This window comes from Ciona robusta, chromosome 3 (genome assembly GCF_009617815.1).
Source record: "Ciona robusta chromosome 3, ASM961781v2".
Taxonomy (NCBI): Eukaryota; Metazoa; Chordata; class Ascidiacea; order Phlebobranchia; family Cionidae; genus Ciona; species Ciona robusta.
Window position 1 is genome coordinate 3,795,413 of NC_143237.1, and position 20,742 is coordinate 3,816,154.

The 20,742-nt window shown below is 34.3% G+C and overlaps 2 protein-coding genes across 6 annotated transcripts; one reads left to right on the top strand and one right to left on the bottom strand.

The window, feature by feature from the left end:
• Window positions 1-50: 50 nt before the first annotated feature.
• On the top strand, window positions 51-8,476 carry LOC149738270 (uncharacterized). 3 transcript variants are annotated; one of them, XM_089874434.1, is made up of 17 exons: window positions 51-124; window positions 1,390-1,509; window positions 2,064-2,135; window positions 2,212-2,370; window positions 3,223-3,485; window positions 4,460-4,618; window positions 4,680-4,804; window positions 5,158-5,188; window positions 5,469-5,514; window positions 5,571-5,631; window positions 5,700-5,784; window positions 5,834-5,885; window positions 6,096-6,178; window positions 6,375-6,495; window positions 6,840-6,991; window positions 7,411-7,734; window positions 8,328-8,476. In XM_089874434.1, the coding sequence occupies exons 1-17, from the start codon at window positions 82-84 to the stop codon at window positions 8,409-8,411; spliced, it is 1,980 nt and encodes a 659-aa protein (XP_089730560.1). In that variant the 5' UTR covers window positions 51-81; the 3' UTR covers window positions 8,412-8,476. The 3 variants fall into 3 exon arrangements, with proteins under 3 accessions (XP_089730560.1, XP_089730561.1, XP_089730562.1); XM_089874435.1 differs by lacking the exon at window positions 51-124 and adding an exon at window positions 138-276; XM_089874436.1 differs by lacking the exon at window positions 51-124 and adding an exon at window positions 272-411.
• A 1,735-nt stretch (window positions 8,477-10,211) lies between these two features.
• Window positions 10,212-19,718, bottom strand: LOC149738271 (RAS guanyl-releasing protein 2-A-like). Of its 3 annotated transcripts, none has more exons than XM_089874447.1 (19): window positions 19,585-19,718; window positions 16,964-17,096; window positions 16,184-16,709; window positions 16,002-16,104; window positions 15,710-15,766; window positions 15,492-15,620; window positions 15,267-15,426; window positions 15,037-15,210; window positions 14,855-14,971; window positions 14,701-14,801; window positions 14,531-14,639; window positions 14,307-14,468; window positions 13,974-14,081; window positions 13,801-13,916; window positions 13,587-13,734; window positions 13,205-13,241; window positions 12,181-12,360; window positions 10,703-11,490; window positions 10,212-10,621 (listed from the first exon to the last, which is right to left on the bottom strand). In XM_089874447.1, the coding sequence occupies exons 3-19, from the start codon at window positions 16,317-16,319 to the stop codon at window positions 10,478-10,480; spliced, it is 2,769 nt and encodes a 922-aa protein (XP_089730573.1). In that variant the 5' UTR covers window positions 16,320-16,709; window positions 16,964-17,096; window positions 19,585-19,718; the 3' UTR covers window positions 10,212-10,477. The 3 variants fall into 3 exon arrangements, with proteins under 3 accessions (XP_089730573.1, XP_089730574.1, XP_089730572.1); XM_089874448.1 differs by having other exon boundaries at window positions 16,964-17,114; window positions 19,585-19,713; XM_089874446.1 differs by lacking the exon at window positions 19,585-19,718 and having other exon boundaries at window positions 16,964-17,125.
• Window positions 19,719-20,742: the final 1,024 nt, after the last annotated feature.

Consider the following 20,742-nt stretch of genomic DNA (forward strand, 5'->3'; position numbering starts at 1 on the left):
TTAACTGTTTTAAAAATTGGTTTGCGTGCCTGTGTATCACTAATGAATTGCCAGCCATACAATACGGTATATTCTATAGCTATGGCCCAAACGGGCTCCAATGGATCCCAAACTGCACCAATAGGTTCGTTCCAACGGGCTCTAACGATGGTAAACAATCATAGTTGAAGCACAGATACAAAATTAAAAGACCAGAAACATTCTACTCTTTCTATAGCCACAGCCAAAGAACATAGCTGATATCTATGTTCTTTGGCCACAGCAATATCTACCAAAGTATTTACTACAAGTTTAATTTTTCTATACCTAATAATTGGAATTCTAAATTTAACTTTTATCTGTAAAGAAATTATATACGGATTAACAAATATATCCAATCTTTGAATCTTATAATGGATTACATGAAGAAAGGTAAGGTAATTCTTTAGCTGGTGGCCACCTAAAATTTTGGTTTCAGTATGTTCCTTAGGTCTCGCTGATACCCACTGTATAATTTTTTTTTTTTAAAATTCGAGCGTTCGTGTCGAAAATTAACTTTGAAAATGCGCGAAATCGTACTGCGTTATCGTATTTAACATTACCAGCCATTATGAATTAAACCAAGGTTGAATTATTACGTCATAGAATGCTTATTGTTACGTTTGTAATATACCACTATTGTGATGTAACAGATCGCGATTGTGACGTAATAAATCGTTAACCTTACACAAATCAGACGAATTACGGTAACGATTCATGTTTTCGCGCATTTTTAAAGTTAATTTTCGACACATACGCCCGAGTTTTTTCAAAAAAAAATTAGACAGCGGGTATCATTGAGGGCTATAGAACATTTTGAAACCAAAATTTCAGGTGGCCACTAGCTAAAGGATTACCGAAAGGTAACTGGTCTTGATAGACAATATACAATGCGTCGCTTTCAGTCTGTGTGTTTCTAGCAAGCATATTTTAAAAACTCTTTAAAGACTTTTTCATTTCGGTAATCCGAAATAATGTTCTTAATGCTTTCTTATTTAACTGTACTGACGTCACACGGACGACGTGTGTTCAGCTTTTGTGCAGAAGAAATATAAAATGACCTTTCGCAAAGTTTGCTCAATTATTGCTAAATAACGAAAAACTCTAAATACCACAGTACAGCCTATACAGAATATCCACGTATGGCATAAAAAGCACATAAAGCATATACAGCGCATGCAGCATAAACATAAAATGCAGCATATAAGCAAGTTTATGTTAACACAATTGCTAAAATCATTGAAGAGTTGATGGTGTTAGCCAACAGTGGGCACTTTGTATTGTAATGAAGGGGCCTATATAATTAGTAAAACACAAACTAATGATAATAAACTCTGTGCTTTGCAATGTTTTTTATTTTACAAAATAAAGGTGGATTATTGTACGATAACGCCGACTTTGAGGCCAGTGAACTGTTTCATGGTCAACCTGTCATACGATCGGGAAAGCAGAAAAAATCTTCCAAAACAACAAATCTATCAACTTCTAAAAGTATGTTGATGTCATTTGTATAATTTTGTGTTGCTGCAACGATGATATAAATAAGGTTAAAAGAGGAAAAATCTAACAGACCAAATCCAAACATAAATATATAATAACTTGTAAATTGTTTTTCTGTTGTGCAAAATGTACATAAAGAATCTATTGCAATGTGGATTCCTGGTTTTCTTTATTAGGTTACCCTACTAAAAGGATTTTTTGAATTGATGACAAAAACAAAATCAATTGCGTCACACATAACCAGATGACTTCTGTAGAAATAAGTTGGAAGTCAATTTTTATTAAAAACTTGCTAAAAATTATTGGTTCTGATTTAGGAATATAAATCACAATATAACCATGTCTTGGTGTACAATTCCTTCCTCTTTCAAATTACAACAAAAATATATTTTACTAACTACAAAAAAACTTTTGAATTTTTTTTGAAAACATTTGTCCGGATGCATATTTGCATATCTTGCCCCCAAAAGCATTAAACTTGTTGAAGTAATTAACTTTCTATGTATGAAATCTAAGTATGTATATATAAATGTTGTGTTATAAAGGTACAAATAAACCACGCAAGAAAAGAGGTCGGTATCACAAAACCATCCAAACCCCCAAGAGAAATATTGACGGTAAATCTTCTTAACATAAATGTTTTTTATTGGAAACTATGATAAATAAAAACTTGTGCAAGTTTTCTGTTTTCAGATGGAAATTCAGACGATGACCCGACTTTTGACCCCAATTTTGGCTTCGACTCAGATCTGGAAGAAGGATGTAGACGAAGAAAACCTAGACTAAGAAAAAGAGATATCAATGTTGATGTGAAGAGATTTGATGCAGAACGTGGAATCTTCTATAAGCCAAGTAATAGCCTTTATATAGCTAGTGCATATAATATTATATCAGGGTATCAACTGTAGAAGTTTTAATAAGTTACGTATGCACCATGCAGTATATTTGAATATATAGGTAGGTTGAATATTAAAATATTGACCAGATACCGCATACGAGGTACATTAGATTTGTCTAAGCAGCAGACTTTTTACCTGTAGGGATGGGTTGTACAATTCTGTGAAAACAAACCTGCCATAGTTTAGTAATTTGCAGTAGAAAATTGCAGTGTTGTACTCATCTTGCCATCCCAGGTTAAGTTGCATATGTCCTTCATATAGCCATCCAAATCATCTTAATTTACTTCATTTCAACATGATATGATCAGACAACCCCGGTTAAAGTCAGTACACTGGGTAGCCCATGTTGTTCCCAACCATTAATGTTTCCAATGGTGTAAAATAGAAATTGTACTTTTTGCCATAAGTTTTTTAAATATTGGGCCACAACAAAATATTCGTGTTCGTAAATATGTGTACACTTGAAGTGGGATAAGTCTAACACAGGGTTATTGTTATTTAACATACCCACTTACCCTTTCATAGAGGTAAGTTTGTGTGACCACATCAGGCTTAAAATGAAAAAAATTAAACAGATCTGGTAGTATGTGTTTATTGTATGGCGTATCAAATTCATACATTTAAAACCCCTACATTTAAAAGGTGCCAAAACCTATTTAAAAAGCAACGTGATAAACGATGAGGAAAAGTCATAATATCTATATGTTGTAAACTTGTAACCTATCTTTAACATTGCGTATTGTCTTACATTGTTGCATATGAAGTTATATTTTATCTTCTGCATATTTGGTTTAAAATATCACAGACACAGCTGAAGTTGGGGGTTTCATTATACTGAGAGGTCAACCATCAGTGTCTAATGTACGAGATGTTGGTTTAAACAAACAAAGTGAAAGTCAGCAATATCATAGTAGTGATGATGGTGTGTTGGCTTGTGGTTTGACTTCAACAGAATCTGTGAAGCAATCTTTAGATGATGATAATATTGATATCTGTGGTGGGCAACCTGTTTTGAAACCGACTGCCTTTTGCTATGAAGAGAATGTTCATTCTCAAAATAAATTTGTAGTAAGTAGACCAACTGTTTTGGATTGGTTATTATGTTAGTTCTAGTTAAGTATCATCAACTCTAATCATTTATATGGAACATTTATAGTTTTTTTATATTGTATTTATGATATTTTTTTAACTACAATGGTTTAATTTTAACTTTTTCTCATAAAGCGCTTGTTTTAAAAAACAGATTCACATATTGATATTTATGCAATGATTAAGCTTAAGTTTAATTTAAAAATACTAGCTATTTATGTAATGTATGTTACAACTTTATTTTGGCCTTTAAAAATAATCTATTATTTTACATGGGCGAAAAAAATTACATCCCTTACGGCTAATTTACAAACTCAAATTGTAGGCTATAATATTTGATAAAACACATATAAAAAATATATATTTGATAAGAATAATAAAGTGAAACACCTTCGTCAACGCTCCAACATTTGCCCTTCAGTCCTTAGTTCCAATTTTTTCATTGAACATAGCTGCATACCACATTTTGCTGACTTGGCACTTTTTCAAACCCTAAGACTGACTTTTTTGTAAAGTTAATAATACAGAGGTGTCAGGGAGACATAATTAACATTTTAATATTAAAAAAGTGCTGATTCAGCGGCTCAGCATATTATATAGCTATAAGCTATGTTCAAAAAAAAGATTTAAAATTTTATAAAGTCTATATTTCATTGCTATTTTGTTATATATTTAATCCAAAATTGATTTTTTTTAGTACTTTGGTGGACATTAGAAAGGTTAATTGACAAAGTTAATTTAGTTGACCCTCTCTTTCATGCAAGAACAGGGCTATTTTTTTGGCAGTTGAATTGGTATCTGTAGATCACATTTGAGCATCTATACACCAGCTTTTCGTTGGTAATTGCTCTTTAGGTGTTTCAGGTTTACTAACATTTTAATAAACACAAAATTAAAAATCATCCAAAAAGTGTCCCATTTATTTTTTCCCTAAACAAATATTTCTGTTACAGAAAGAGAAAACTAATGAGAAAGATGAGTTTGTTGCTCACATTGGTAATATTGTTAAACTTTATTCGATTGCATTTCATGGTGGTTTGAAAATCTACAGAAAAGTTCGAGAGTTAGACAAACTTTACATTAAACAGTATAATCAGATTGGGGCAACAAAGGTTTGTTTATTTTTTGTGACTCACATGAAGAAGGAATTAACATTTCTACATGTCATTATAGAATTTTAAAGAAACGTCACACATTGAAACTTTTGTTGAGTCAAATTACGTTGCTGTAGAAATACAACAACAAACTGGTGATGTTGTGCAATTGGTTTCACCAGATTTTAATCCTGACCTTCCAAGGTATATAGAAAATTAAACACCTTCGTCTGCATGCGTGTACTTGTTCACAATGTCTAATAGTAATTGCTCTTGCTCCTATAGAGATTAGTAATGTTGTCCAAAATAGGGTAAAGAGAAAAATTACTTATAAAATTGCGTACATTATAAGTAGGCCCAAGGTGCATGTAGCGATCACTAATGTTGTACGGTATGCTCACTCTTGCTGTAACTTTAAGTTACCACACAACGATGAATAAATAATGAAAAAATAGTTTTTTCTTAACTATGTTTGCTTACAATATTGGTGTTTATTTAATATGTTTTAAAGATTTTAATGTGAACGCATGTACTTAACATTTTATGTTTGTTAATAGGAAGCTTGAGTTGTCCAGAGGTATTCATACAGTAAGTATTCTTTAATTGTGGTTTGTTTATGAGTGGTGTATAAACATTTTCTGAGCCTTAGACATGACAAACATAGTTTATTTTTTGTATTTATGTTTTTACTTAATATCAGATTCAATGGTACCATAATCCATGGCTTAAGGAAAATACATTTATGTTATATATTTGTGATTTTAGTATATCCGCAAGGTATATGATTATGATTGTTGTATTTGCTATTTATTTGTACTTTTTAAAATATTTATTATGTGATTTATAACATCCCAATCAATATTTGCAGAGAGGAAAATGCAAAAGTAAGTCTGATGAAAGTTTGGATAACGAAGGTATATTTCATTTATGCAGTTAAACAAATTTTGTATTCTAATTGTACCATCAACAGGACAAGCAAGTGACGTTTTACGAATTAATTCATTCAAACGTTGTCGCCCACGAAAAGCAAGGTAGAATTACTTCAATTCATTTTTTGTAAAAAATTAAACAAATTTATTTTTTAATTTTTCTTTGTTAGTTTACAGACATTGTATGAGGAACATGTAACACTTTTAACATATTCTCAACGTTCAACTTGTGTTGCATTTAAACAACTTATACAGGTAAACAAATTGTTTAATATTTCTATTATATTAACAAAATAATTTACAGAAACTCCTTGTTGCAATAACTGATCCCGAATGTTTATCTCTTCATTCACAAGGTAATTGTTGTTTAGCATATGTGAAGCTACCACTGATAGTGTGTTATGAAACAACTGTAACTCTATGCCCCACCATTCAAGGATAAATACCAAATTATCATAAACTTTATGCATCTCGTTCAGCACAAACAGCATGATTTAGAGTTGTTGTCCTAACTGTACAATGCTATTCCTGTTATGATCAGTTTTTATTAGATTTATTATTAACAGATAATAGCTGTGAAGTTGCAATTATACTTAACAAACTGAAGAAACGTTTAATAAATGGTATTCTGGTCTCACAAGAATTTCTTGTAAGTTGGACTTCAGATTACTAAAACTTTGTTGTTTATTAAACTACGCATTGGTCTGTTAGTGTTAAATGAATTTAAGTTCTGATTTTTAACCAACTGGTAATTTTTCCCTTGTATTAAATTAAACTGTACTGGTATGTATACAGTTAGTTATCTCTTGAATTTATTTTTACATATAATGTTTAACAACATTCAGGATGAAGTTGAGCGTCGTCCTTGTATGTTTCAACGCGCCGGTGGTGGAGGGAATCTTTGTGAGGCGTTGCAAGATAATTGTGATGTCATAGCTGATAGGATCGTCACGTTATCTGGCTCGCGTAATATTACTGTTTACCTTGATATTTCTGTTTTTCTATATTTTCCGCTTTCGTAATATTACTGTAATACTGTTTTATAACTGTCAAAATTTTAATACTCTTTTTTAACCAAAACTAGCTCTTGAAATAACCACAACAAAAGTAAATTTTAAACATCTGAATTTTACTGTTTTGGATTCCGGTTCCTACCACAATATAAGTTTGGAAATTATTTTTTTTTTTAATTAAAATTTGTGGTAACATAGGAAAGGAGTTGTATTTTGGTAGCCATTGTGAATGTTACAGGCAGTGCTTACTGTAAAAATATCATAATAAGCTTTACTAATGTTCAATCTTGTTTACAGCTTATAGTACAAACACTCTGCTTCAAGAACAAGATGAACCAGATCAAAAATACTTTGTTAGCAATCAGTTTGGTGACAAATGCAAAGCCTACCATACTTTACACCATTATAAATATCATTTATTTGAACATTGTAAAGACAAATACAATAACGTATGTCCTGTTTGTAATTTATCTGTTTGTATTAGGTTTTTGTAAAACTTTTATTGTATGCCAAGATGATAAGTTTAATTGTACATTATGTACAAGGAGAAAGCGATTCTCACTTTATTATTTGTTTTATTTTTGTATTATCGCTGGCAAAGGATTATGTTTGTTGTTGTTCCTTGTTTTCTTTATTTTACAAAACCTTTTTAATTTGAATATTTGTCAAATTTGTGTTTATAACAAATTTATAACTGATAACTGTTAACCCGTATCAAAACCAGTTAAATTGCAATTATGAATTTTTTTGCATAAAGATTCAAATAAATATAGTTTTTTTAAATATTAAAATTAATTCATTAGAGCTGCAATACCACTTGCTTACTCTTTAAAATACGCTGGAATGTCAGTTGTTCATATTTGTTCAGATCACCAGAGAGAAAGTTGTTACAATTCCTCAAGTTGATGATGATCACCTTCACGTGACTGTTGATCATGATTCATGTGAAGAATCTCCACCTTACCAAAAATGTTGCAAAGATCACGTTGATGAGGAGAAAATTATAATCCCATCTGCAACCATAACTTCAAATCAAATGGTTAAGAATACACCCAATGAAGAGAATACCAAACATTCAGCAGATATCCATGTAGCTGAAACTATTGATCCGAGTAAACCAAAAGCAGACAGATGTTCAGGTATACGTTCAAGGGTTTATGAATGTTTAGAGGATGATGCCTGGGTAAATAAGGTAAGAAATTCTTTCTATAAGACTATATTTTTAGAGCTGGAGCATTAACAACTGTAAAGGACTAAAGGTGGCTGTATACAGTATCTGGAATTCGTCCGTTTTGTCCGGATTTCGCTGCCGCATGTGGAACTCGGCAATGGGTTTGCATACGATGCCGGATACTGTGTACAGCCACCTTAGGTGAATAAGTGTCTTTTTCCTGCGCCGAAGTGCAGTTGGTTAGCGCGCATGCCTCTAACCCAGGGGTAATGGGTTCAAGGTTGTCACTGCTATCATTGTTGGCAAATGGCTTATCTAAATTGTGACCATACATACATAAAAAAAGTCTCCCACAAAGTTACATGTGGTAACACAAGCTGGGACGAGGTGTCTGAAACAGAATACCTGTGTTATCACCACTGTCGTTTAGCTGGGTTTAATATATTTATTATAAGTACCCAAGACCTGTAACTTTAAGTATGTATTTAGCCGGCACAATGTGCTATCTAAAATAGATCTCTGCATGTTTATGTCTAACAATGCAGATTACGTATCAGCAATAGTAAAAACAGTGCTATATAAATGACAAATGTTTATATTTTGTAACTTTGCAGCTTTACAATCACTGGATTGGAATCTTTACTTGGATATCTCAGATTCTACAAGAAGATAAACTTCGCACTTATTATGACTTTTAAATTTTTTAATGTTCAATTAATTTGTCTTTTGTTAACAAATATTACATTTACATGTAAATTTTTAATTTTCCACATTTGCTCAATGTGAAATGGAAAAAAAAGTGTCATTTTCATAAAATATTCGATCTTAAGAATGCCAAACATAAAAAGAGGTATAGTAGGGTGGGGGAAGATGGGACACTTTTTCATTCTGTTTTCTCGTCTAATTTAGTAGTAAACAAAAAATTTTAAACAATTATTAAACCGTATCCCCACGACCCCCATAGACCGTTGTTAATTGTTTAAAATACGACCAGGATATTTGGGTATTACGTGCTAAAGGTGTCCCATCTTCTCCCACAGTACTATGTTTGAAAAATGTCCCAATATATTGTTACAGAAGCCCCCAGGTTTCGTACATTGTAGATAAGTTTTGTAATAACGCGTGTGGACTGTGGTTATTCCTTTCTATTCCGTTCGTTGTGGGTGAGGTCCACACCCGGCGCCGTGGCTTAGTAGTTAGCGCGTCGTTTTCCAGCCACGCGAGGATAAAGAAAGTTACATTAATTCACCCGTGAAGACCAATTAATTCTTTCATGCGATCCACTTTATCTGGGACCCCCATCAACAACACAGTCCCCAATTCCGTCCACGACACACATTCCAATCAGCTTAATCCGCGATCCTCAAGTCATTAACTAAATCCAGTGGCAGAATTTAGACTAAGTTTGTGTAACTCATGTCATCGACTTCTGTCCGCAACTTTGCGACATCAAATCGCAGTCAGACACGTATTTTGGCACTTTTTACCCTTGTGTGCTTCCGAATTGTCACACTGATCAACTTTGTGTAGAATGTTTGTTTTTTATATGGCTTATAATTTGGACAACCCAATAGTAACCGCTGGGTTGGAGCAATGCTTGTTACCTTATTCGTTAGGTGGCGCACAGATGCAAAGTCTCGTATAGTGAGGTGGCGGAAGATGGGACACCTTTTTATTCTATTTTCTCCTCCAATGTGGTAGTTAACAAAGATTATTCAAATAATTATAAAACCTTATTCTCATAGCTCCCGTAGACCATTGTTGATTATTTAAACCATAATCAGGATTTTTGGATATTATGTGGTAAAGGTGTTCCATCTTCTCCTACAGTAGTATAATAGTACGTAGCGCTATATCGTTTAAAGCTGGATCGGTAGAAAATTCTCTAAATATGTTTTTTTATGACGAATATTAAACTTTATATACATATAAAATCAATACTTTCTGGATATTTTACAATCGATGCCGGTAAGGTCTAGTTAGTACAGTGCCCAAAGACGCAATAGCGTCAATACTATATATAGTAGGGTGGGTGAAGATGGGACACCTTTTTATTCGATTTTCTCGTCCCATTTGGTAGTAAACAAAGAACATTCAAGGAATTATAAAGCCGTATCGTCACGACCCCCAAAGACCGTCGTTAATTGTCCAAACTACTACCAGGATATTTAAATATTATGTGATAAAGGTGTCCCAACTTCCCCCACTCTACTATATATCAATCCGAAATATTACGACACCGTGTTGGGGCGTCAGTAAACCACAATTAAAATAAATAAACATGATTAAACTAGGAATGTCTTGTTAAAACGGTTGAAGTCAATAAAAATTGAAATCAATTAAATGATATCCGATTTTATCTAGGATGATAAATTATATATTTTTTCGGTCTATTTCTATTAACTTCAAAATAAAATCAATTAATATAAAATATTTATGCGTTGTTGAGTTTAACTCAATAAATGAAGTAAATGCGTAGTCTGTAAGTTTCGCTCGGCTAACTGTTCTCAGAGTTTTTATTAAACGTTTCACAACACTTGATAATAAAAGTAGTTCCACTGCACCAAAGATGTTGCGGAACAAATTGCACATAAAATATTGATTTTACATCAAGGCGTTAATAAAACAGTAAAATTTCAAATGAGAACACAAAATACTATTGCAGTTGTTGATGGTTTTGCACATTACGTATGCTTAAAAAGTTCAGCTGTAGTAGCACCGTAACCCCTTCATTAGTTCGCAAGAGCAAGCAAAACATAACGAATTAAACGTGACTCTCTGACTGCATATTGTCGACCTGCACTTGTAAATTCTTTATAATGTCGTGAGATTTGGCTAGCTCTTTCGTGAGGGCTTCGTTTTCCTTCCGCAGTCGACGGTTTTCTTCTTCGAGTAAAACTTTTACATCCTATTTTTGATATTAACAAGGTGTCAAAAAAGTAGTGGTGAAAACACAATTGCTATTTTAAGATTAAGACTATTAACGTACCGTGTTTTTATCATCTGCGGCGTTTGATGAAGAAAGCTTTGTTGTTGCAGGGTAACAAAAATGAGAAGCTGCTTTTTCTTCAAATACAGGAGTAATTGTGCCAGATGGAGATGCTGCATTAGTTACATTCCCACATCCACTTAAACCACTATCTCTTCTTTCAGCCGCTGGTCGATCGGATATATCCGTGGTTTTGTTTAATTGACTTCGCAATCGTGTTTTGGTTTGAGGAGTGCCTATTATCGAAGCTGGTGCGCCTACCATGGCATGCCCCATTGCGCTGTAACTTGGATCAAACTCTTTGTCGTCAGTAAGGTCTTCTCCAGTGCTGCCCAATCTTTTCGGCTTAAAAGAAGACGGGTTCCCGTACAAAAACGATGAGATTGGTGAGGGTGTATCAGGGGGTGAGGCGGAAGATGCCTCCACCACTCCACTAGATGTTGGGAGGATGGAAGGAGCGGTTTGCGTCCCAACTTCCACATTCCCTTCCGATACTTTCTTCATAGAATTCTTTTTCTTCAGAATATTCTGCATTTTCTTTTGAAGCGACACTCGGCCAAGATCACCGGCAAATGTCGATGAAGACACTTTTCTCATGGGCGGGGGAGTTTTCGACATCAACTTTGCTTTTCTTCTATCATTTGGCTGGAGTTTTGTTTTTCGAGATCCGATTTCGTCAACCGAGGCAAGCGACGACGACCGTATCGTAGATAAATTTTCGTTTTGATGAAGATCGACGTCAAAAGCTTCGTCTTCAGTTATCGATACGGCAGAAGCTGATATTGTATCTGAAAATATACCCTTTTTATCGAAACTGCGAAATGAATACCAAATACTTCTTTAGACAACAAATTGCCACCTTCTACTACTATAACATCGTGGTGGCTGAAACATTTGTTTCGACAATATGCCTATTACAGCTGGTGTCGTAATGACAGGTTGCTAACCTTATTGTTATTTGCCACATAAGAAAAAAGAGCGAGTTGTGGTTGTGTGTCGTCGTGTGAGGAAGTAGTCGTAAGACGTCACGGGTATTTCCCGTGAAACTATTACTGATACACAGTAAAGTATTCGTCATAATATTGATGGTCACAACAAACCAATCGTAAAAGTAAACATGCGGGGGTTTATTGATAGGTATAGTTGGGTAGGGGGAGATGGGACACCTTTTTATTTTGTTTTCTCGGCTCATTTGGTAGTAAACAAATCATTCACAGAATTATAAAACCGTATCCTCACGACTCCCATAGACCGTTGTTAATTATTTAAAACACGATCAGTATATTTAGATAAGATGTACGAAAGCTGTCCCATTTTCCCCCACCCTATACGCCATTATACAGAACAGTCGCATACAGCTAGCTCCCTGACAAATTTATTTTTCATAAGGACATTTTAACGTTTTATTCAGTTCTATCGAAAACCCATGCTTATTTTGTGCCAGGTAGCAGCAGTTGATACAGGCACAAGACACTTACCTCCGTTTAAAGAGAAGTCCGACTCCGAAGAAACTGACGATTTTTCCCGAAGTTTTTCGCTTTTTTTTACTTTTTCCACTGGACTTTGACTCGATATACTTCCGTTTCTGCTTTGCTGTTTTGGCCGGCACTCCTGTACGATCCTTTCTTTACAATGCTTGTGACAGTTTATTCCGCAACCTTATAACGTATATAGGGAATGTTTATAGAATAACTATATCCACGCAGACGCATTGCCTATAGGATATTAGTAAGGGACCAACAATAACAAACGATACAGTTTCCGGGATTTATAAAACTCACATCACGAACCTTTTGTTTGTGTTGTGTACTGGAATATATGAGGCGTTATTATAGTTATTCCCCGAGGGCAAAAGTAAATGGTTCATAAGTTAATATTTGTTTTTTTTTCTACAGGAAAAGTTTAACCAAACTACATTTCCTTCTTTAAATACGAAGGTAAAGGTTCACTGAATTATTGCAAATACTATAAAACATTCGCAATAAAACTATTTGATAAGACCGATTATTAATATATAGTAGTGTGGGGAAAGATGGGACAACTTTCATACTATTTTTCTGTTCCGTTTGGTAGTAAAAAAAGAACATTCAAAGAAATATAAAACCGTATGCCTATAACTCTCATAGACCGCTGTTAGATGTTTGAAACACGATCAGGAAATTTGGATATAATGTGCTAAAGGTATCCCGTCTTCCCTCATTCTACTATACAGCTTAATCTTTTCTCACATGAACCGGAATACTTAATATGTGTTTAATGTGATATACGTCTATTGAAAAACAACGATAGCAACTGTTCAAATAGTTTAGACGGATTCACGAAAGGCTACAGAGCGTGGTAAAAATGCGAGTTGCGACCGTTCGTTTCCAATGTTATGTTGTGGTAAATCCTACCATGAACTGTAACCTCTCCGTGGATAAAAGGTGAAAATATATGAATAATTCAAAGGACTTTATTTTTAACATAACCAGCAACTATATTTAGAGTAGACAACGGACTAACCTTTACATTTCCAACCTTGTTTGACCAAGCCCCACAACTACAAAGAAATTATAACGAATATCAAAGTATGAAATCTTATATGAAAATATAAGGGATAGATCTATAGCACAATATAGTTACAAGCTCGTCACGTTACCAAAACATACCAAATTTAAAACTCGAGTCTTCTACCAGTGTAAAGGAGGTTTGGTCAAGACGGTAAGACGTTTTACTGTAGTTTTGGTTTATCAAATTAAAAGACCTTGGAAAAAAATCCTTAAGAAAGCTACATACTTGACAGTCCATATTTAAGAATATGGTGTTCAACTTCAATGTGGCAACCGTGCGATAACTGAGTTGTTCCGCGAAACAAATAAGTTAACATCCCGTCATTCTGACTTACCAGTTTTTCACATTCCTCGCAGAAAGTTGGGTGAAAATAAGTTGTTTCAACAAAATCATGTTTGAAAACCTGATATACTTCGTTGCGTCTAGTTGAACTTATTTTTAAGAAGTAATCCAACATCTCAGATATACTGATGCGTCCGTCCCTAAATGACACGTGTTATGTGTGCTTTATAATAGCTACTTCCAAATGTATAACGTGTGGTACTTACTTATCCTTATCAACAGTAGAGAACGAATCAAGGCCAGGAAAATTACGAATAAATGTCTCAAATTCGGCTTCTGATATAAAACCATCCGAGTTTTGATCGTAAGCCTTAAACACCGACTATGAAAAAACAAAGTTAATATCATCAACGTAGCCACAAATTAACGTCGAACTTACAGTGACCATCGCAGTGACGTGTTGCCGAATAGTTTCGCTATCAAGGTGGCACGTATAACGAGCGAACTCACCAAACCCCATGTTCTCAAACTTAGATGGAGAATTGTACTGTACCAAAAAAAGTATTTATATTTGAACAAAAGTGTCGCAATCTTAGGGGTAGATGAATTGCACACACCGACGTGTATGATCGTGATTAAGATATAACGCGTGAGTAAAGTCAAGGTTATGATAAATTGTTTTTACAACATATGCAGAGCAACACACGCATTGATTTAACATGAAAAAGCTTTTAAACTGTTAAGTTGCTGATGATATTTTATTTGAACTTACATTAGCTGCGTTGTTATGTTTGACATCTCTCGGTTCACGAGAAATTGAAAGTTGGTATATCTCCTCCTCGCTATAGTAAAGGTAAAGTGAAACGCGCAATGTGTTTACTAAGTCTCTGTTCACTTCATAGGGAAATGGTGTTCGTTGAAGATATGATATTTCCTTGAAGGTGAAACGAGTATTAAAGGTAGAATTACATGCTACAAAGCTTTAATGGTTCTTACTTGAAACCGGCCGCCGATGCCTATCATCTTTCTAACATTAATCAAACCATCTCCCACTCGATCTGGAAGCGCGGCATGTAAAGCAATTAAATCTTTCATCAAAATTCCTCTAAAATTTGTACACAATTAGTATATTAATGCATATATATATAACAAACCTTATGCCTTACATTATAGGAATCTTGAATTCTTTCCCTGCATCTGAATAAGCTTTTCGATATGCTCCATAGTTTGATTTGGAATCAAGCAAATCTACGAATTCTTCCAGAGCCTAAAACCACAACGTTACCAACATTAAAAATATAACAACCAAACTAAAGTTACCTTCATAGTCTCTTTAGGAAGAACTGCCATTGTTTTCTTCATTCGTGATATAACAGTATGTGTCAGAGCACCCACTATTGCCATTAATGTGTTAAAGTTTCTCATTGCGTGAAGTTTCTAAACATATTATAAATAATGAAACGATTCAAAGTGTGATTGTTTTGAATATTTCTAAAACGTACCTTTGCGATTTCCACGAATTTTGCGATCGCGACCGCGCGTTCTTGTGCTTTAGGATGACCAAGCACCATGCATTGCACCCAGTGCGTAATGTTATTAAACAACACAACAGCTCTTTCTAGTTTTGGATTGTCCTTAATTGCACCATGGACAGCGTAATTGTGAAAGTCCGATAGCTACAAGATTGTTATTTAAATTCATGTTTAAGTTGTTTAAGAAAATTTAAACTTACGGTCAATCGCCTGAAACATTTATATTCAAGATAGGAAATATGAATGGCAAGTTCTTCAGGTTCCAAGTGGTTAAATACGAGAGATACTTTCCGACGTTTCCTATTTACTTGGTTCGGACGGATAGAAAGATGAGCTTCGGACATCCATTTATAAGAACCCCTGCGTTAATAAGTATAACACGCATTGACATCGTGACCTGAAAATGTTTAAATATATAGACATACTTATTACTGAGGTCGATGATTGAGGTGTCTACGTCATCATCATTCTCGGCATTTGATTGTAGTTGCTGCAATGCTCGAACGAGGTTTTTATCAAGATCGAATATGTGAGGAAACTCATGAAGCCACGATCTGAAAAAAAAAACAATATATAAAATCCGTTTTATATGTAAAATATACAAGAATATTTATAAGGCTGTATTAGGACATGACAATTTCACCTTATGGAATAAAAAACCTTTTTCTTCGTAAGTTGATCATCCTTTGCGCTATCGAACGTATAATAAAGTTAAGAAAATCAACAGCACAATGAACATAATTGTAACTTAGTTTTAAGCTTATAACATACATCATATTGTATTGATGTCTATATTATATTCCTTTATATAAATTTAAACTTAGTATATGGCTTAAACCTATGAGACTGTCTCTGATTTTTTTAAACTGAAATAACATGGTATTGTTGATAACTATCTGCGTAAACAATTTTATAAAACTGATAAGAAAGGATATAATTGACTGAACAACACCAACAGCTGTTCTGATGTCATAAACCATAGATGTGTGAGAAACAGAACTCGAGGAAAATTTTCGTCGGAACAACTTCCATCACCATCTGTGATGCAATGGGTATTACATTCAATGTTTTTTTTTTATTCCACGAATAAAGTATTGGGTTTTGGAGATCAACTTACCATAACAATCAGCACACCTCCGCACTAGAGCTTCAACACTGGCTGTGTGTGGCTCGTCATCACGTTTAGATGCAGATTCGTCCAAACCAGGTACGCTGGCTGTTTCCACAGTTGACGACTGGACAGTACGCGTCATCACACGTGCTGACGTCACTCGAACAACTCTATGACCTTTAGTTCGATTCTTAGTGTTATCACGTACGAGAGGCGATTTGCCAAGCGAGACACGATGTGTAAGTTTTTTTTCGGTAGGAGACTGCTGGTATTTTTTGCTTGATAAGAAAAGCTTGGTAAAACTTCGAAAGCGGCGATGTTTTATCAGGACTTGTTCATCTGGTGGTTCTTCCTCGGTAACTGAAGGAAGCCGACAACGATCGTCTTTAATTTGTGTAACTCTTGTAAGTGAAGTCCGAGTTGGTATTGTGTTGATAGACTGTGTTAGATGACGTTGCTTTCGACAGGCGGTCGAATCAAGGTCGCAATGTGTTGAATATGTTCGAGATCGCCGAAGTTCTTGTCGACCAACCTGGTTACAAACATGGATACATAACATTTTATTTTGAATAAAACATGCACGGTTAATCTAAATATGCATATTAGCGTTATTGGATATTTCGTTATACAAAGTTCTAAACTTCTGTCGCAGGTTGACAGAAAACAGGAAGCAACTGTAATGCATCATGTGCGTAACCGTTGCATAATGTAACTTTCCCTTTATATGACGTCACACTGAGTTGTGTCACACCCTCTAAAAATAAGAAACTTATAGCACAGACTAACTTGTGTTAACGTTGCTTTCCCTTGTGTATATTGCTCAAGTTCACTTTGTTGTATTGAGCTCGTTGATTTTCTTCTTCTTCGATATTTTTCTGTTAAGAACTGCTCGTCACGTGGGTAGGTCACCCGAGCGTGACTAAACAGTTGTACCCAACTGTTAGACATTGTTTAGATAGTTTCACATATAAAACACTGGGTAGTAAATGTACTGGGTATGTTAAAGATAACTCGTATATATGCTTATAGTTAGCTTGAAACATTGTTTGTAACTAGACTAAACTAGTTTATTGCACTTAACAAAATACAAAAAGCACAACCTTCTGATCAATTTAAGTAACAGGCTAGATTAACAAAATCACAGCCAGATTTGATTAACTGGCCAACTGCTAGCCCTTTTATCTACATATTTTCCTCCCTCACGAACTGTTTTTGTTCACAAATTGTCTAATCAACTAGCCTATGCAGCAACCCCTTCCAAATAAAATTCGTTTACTGAAACCGAAACTTATACTGCAGATGTGATATATTATTATCTGGCTCCACAACGAGGCGTACATACGCAGGAAGTAAATTGTTTGCAGTCATTCGGATCTATCAATACCTTCGATACATCGCAGTTCTCTATAATTTAAAGTTAAACCTGCAACTCACTATCTTTTAACAAGAAAGCAGTAAAATTTTAATTGTGGTCACCGCAGTCACGCTAAGTAAGTGAATAACGTCCAAATGTCCAATGTAACTGCTGTGCAAGAACTAAAATATAATCTGTACCACTGGCTGCATGAACAAAGTCTATTCGAAGTCCTTTTTCGTGGAAATTGCAGTCAACATATACATTGCGCTATGCGTAGCTCAACTCGTGCTCATTTGTGTCAATTTGTTATTCAAAGTTTTAAGTAAAGTCACCGACAATATTTTCCTTTCTCTAATTTGTCTTCTTAATCCTGTTAATGAATTATCAGCCAAAATAGTCGAAAATCATAGCCGAACTCGTAACGTACAATCATTATAACAGGGTGGCAAATTTTTAAACAGTTTGATAAGCAAGCTACTTTTGCCTTTATTCCTTAGAAGACATAAACCGACGCAGGTTCTTTGAGTACATCAAGCACACATCATCAAGCTTAGTACACGGAGCATTTGCACATTAATGGTGAATCAAATAACGCAAAGGAAGTCTGATGTTACTAATATCACGTGTATTAAGCAACGCGACATAAAACTGGCTGTATACCTCATACTTTATTCGTATAATAATTAATAACACAGTTTGTGTTCAATCTCACGACTTTATATGAAGTAGAAAACAAAAAAACGGGTCATCCACAAATACATATAAAATAAAAATATAGGCCTACAAACAATGTTAACCAAAACTGTTTTGGTCTTAAAGTCATCTGCAAAAATCCTGGTATAATTTCTTTAAATAACTTGAAAATTAATAAATCAGACGGATACGTTTATTTTACAAGCACCTACTCTGCAAGAAAATTACATTTTATGGCACATAAAGGTTGTAATAAAAGTAGCTTATATTCATTTTTACTTTTGCGCAGAATGCATTAGCATTGTGTTTAAAGTAATTACCTTGAACACGTTTAGGCGGTTTACAGACAAAACAAATGGCATAATGGTGCTGGATTGAGTTTTATAAATTATTTAGTATGTCACCAATACAATGAGATGCGCACTTGTGTGACTATAACTATCCTAATACAGGACCATGCCCGTGTTTTAAGTTGATGGGTTGAGTCATGTGTCTATATGGTAAGTCCCGCGTTGTACCATTAACTATAATTGATTGCATGCGCAATATCAAACAAATCGCCAACAAAAGTAATCACGCGCCAATTGCATTTGTTAAGGAGAGTGGCCAAATCAATAAATGCCATATAGCATCAAATCAAACCCATCTGGAAAAGGCCGGAGACCCAAACATTGATTTCGTTAATTTGGTTGAAAAGTTGCACGCGTACACCACCACGTGGTCAAATATGTATGTAAATACCAAACGTGAATGTGTGCGTCAGAACATAATGAACAATCCATAACTTAGTCAGCCTAAAAGGTAACATAAGATTTATAAAAACTCATAAAAGGTACCTTTTGTTTTATAATGAAAAGCATCTCCATTTTAAAATATACTTTAATTTACGCTACATTAATGGTCATACGTAAATGCCACTTCATATGGTACATATCATAAATTATATATTTTAACTATGAAGTTATACGTAAATTTTCTTCAAACAAATATTAAAAAGATACAACTCATATTACGCAACAAAATAAGATACGGTCAAGCTTAAGTTGGTTCCACAAAGTATTAGTTTTCTGCGACTAAACTGTCCGGTCTAAATTTCTTTATTTGTGCTAATAAATGTTAGTTAGTACTAATCTTTGTGACAACTAATCATTGTTATACACTAAATAAGTTGCTTATTATTTGTACATCTTATAAAAGTATCACGCGAATGTGAGCTAACAAATGCACTGCAAGCCAAACATTACGCCTACGGGCAAAATATATTTTCAATTTAGTTGTCAGTCACAGCGCATTGCGTAAGTGGTTTAAATGAAAGCAATTTTAGGTTAAATAGAGAATGATGAGTTCATGAAATTACCTTGATATTCCTTCTTCTTCTTCTTTAGTTTAGCAAGGTATTCCATTTCTTTCCAAACATGTTACGCAATGTATTAGCATACTTTTAACAAAAATCTTATTGAGAATAACTAAAAAATAAAGGTGTTTAAGAATTGTGATAAATCATTTTTTAATCTGTAGAAGTCAGAGTCTGCGTCACAAACTCCACAAGACGATCGCCCATGCTTGACCAGCCGTATCATAACAAAGGGTTAATAAGCTTATCTTGTTAGTGTTTGAATAGTTACTTCTATCGATTACCTTTAATTGTCGCCTCTTAAAGTAAATGCCATGTTATGTTCTACATTGTTGTCTGTCTGCACATGTGACGTTGTTTTATAATGCACCAGTGCGAGGTTGCAAACGAGTGCAAACTAAGCTGAACTTTCTGTGCGACAAACAATGTTTAAAATACTCTACTGTCTCGCTCCATTTATAACTGTATGTTCCAGACCGCGAGTACTGTTCCATATAAACCAGGACGAAACTATTATGAAACGTTTTACCAGTTTAAATACCAGGACGAAACTATTATGAAATGTTTTACCAGTTTAAATAACCTACTGTATAAAATCAAATATATGACTTAGTCAAAATATTTAACAAATGGTCTATAGTGTATTTTCCTTTTTCTGTTCTCCACAAAAAACTCCTTTCACACCCCGGCACTTACGGATTTATATTACGGTTGTAAATCTGATCAAGAGCGAGCTTTCGTATTGTCACTGGATAAAATCCATATTTCTTGTCAGTGGTACCGCAGCGGAAGACATCAGCGCCATTACCCGTGACGTTTAATCGATGATGTATAAATAGATGGCTAGCTGGATAAATTGTGTGACATTTAATCTTTTCGCTTTCTGATCATTTATTATTGTTTTAACGTCTAGTTGCTGTACATATGTAAGGTTATGCACATATATATATGGCATCATCCGTTCACCTACTATCGATTGCAATGTCATTTGCTCATTAATTTTCATGCATTAGCGCTCAACAAATTCTTTAAGCAGTATCAAGTTAATTTTTGATTTTCAAACACAATCGTGTCACTGTTCATTCAAGCATGCACTCTATGACATCATAAACTACTGTATTGCTGTTCTGAAACGAAATAGCTCTGCGGAAACAATTACAG

Excerpts from the sequence above, each read along its gene's own strand:
- LOC149738270 (XM_089874434.1), top strand. The coding sequence starts at position 82 with ATGGCCCAAACGGGCTCCAATGGATCCCAAACTGCACCAATAG. Across the intron at positions 125-1,389 it reads ATCCCAAACTGCACCAATAG|GTGGATTATTGTACGATAAC; the intron begins GTTCGTTCCAAC and ends TACAAAATAAAG. Across the intron at positions 6,179-6,374 it reads TGGTCTCACAAGAATTTCTT|GATGAAGTTGAGCGTCGTCC; the intron begins GTAAGTTGGACT and ends AACAACATTCAG.
- LOC149738271 (XM_089874446.1), bottom strand. The coding sequence starts at position 17,125 with ATGTCTAACAGTTGGGTACAACTGTTTAGTCACGCTCGGGTGACCTAC. Across the intron at positions 15,767-16,001 it reads TTGGTGTTGTTCAGTCAATT|GTTCGATAGCGCAAAGGATG; the intron begins ATATCCTTTCTT and ends ACTTTATTATAC. Across the intron at positions 13,735-13,800 it reads TCTACTGTTGATAAGGATAA|GGACGGACGCATCAGTATAT; the intron begins GTAAGTACCACA and ends CGTGTCATTTAG.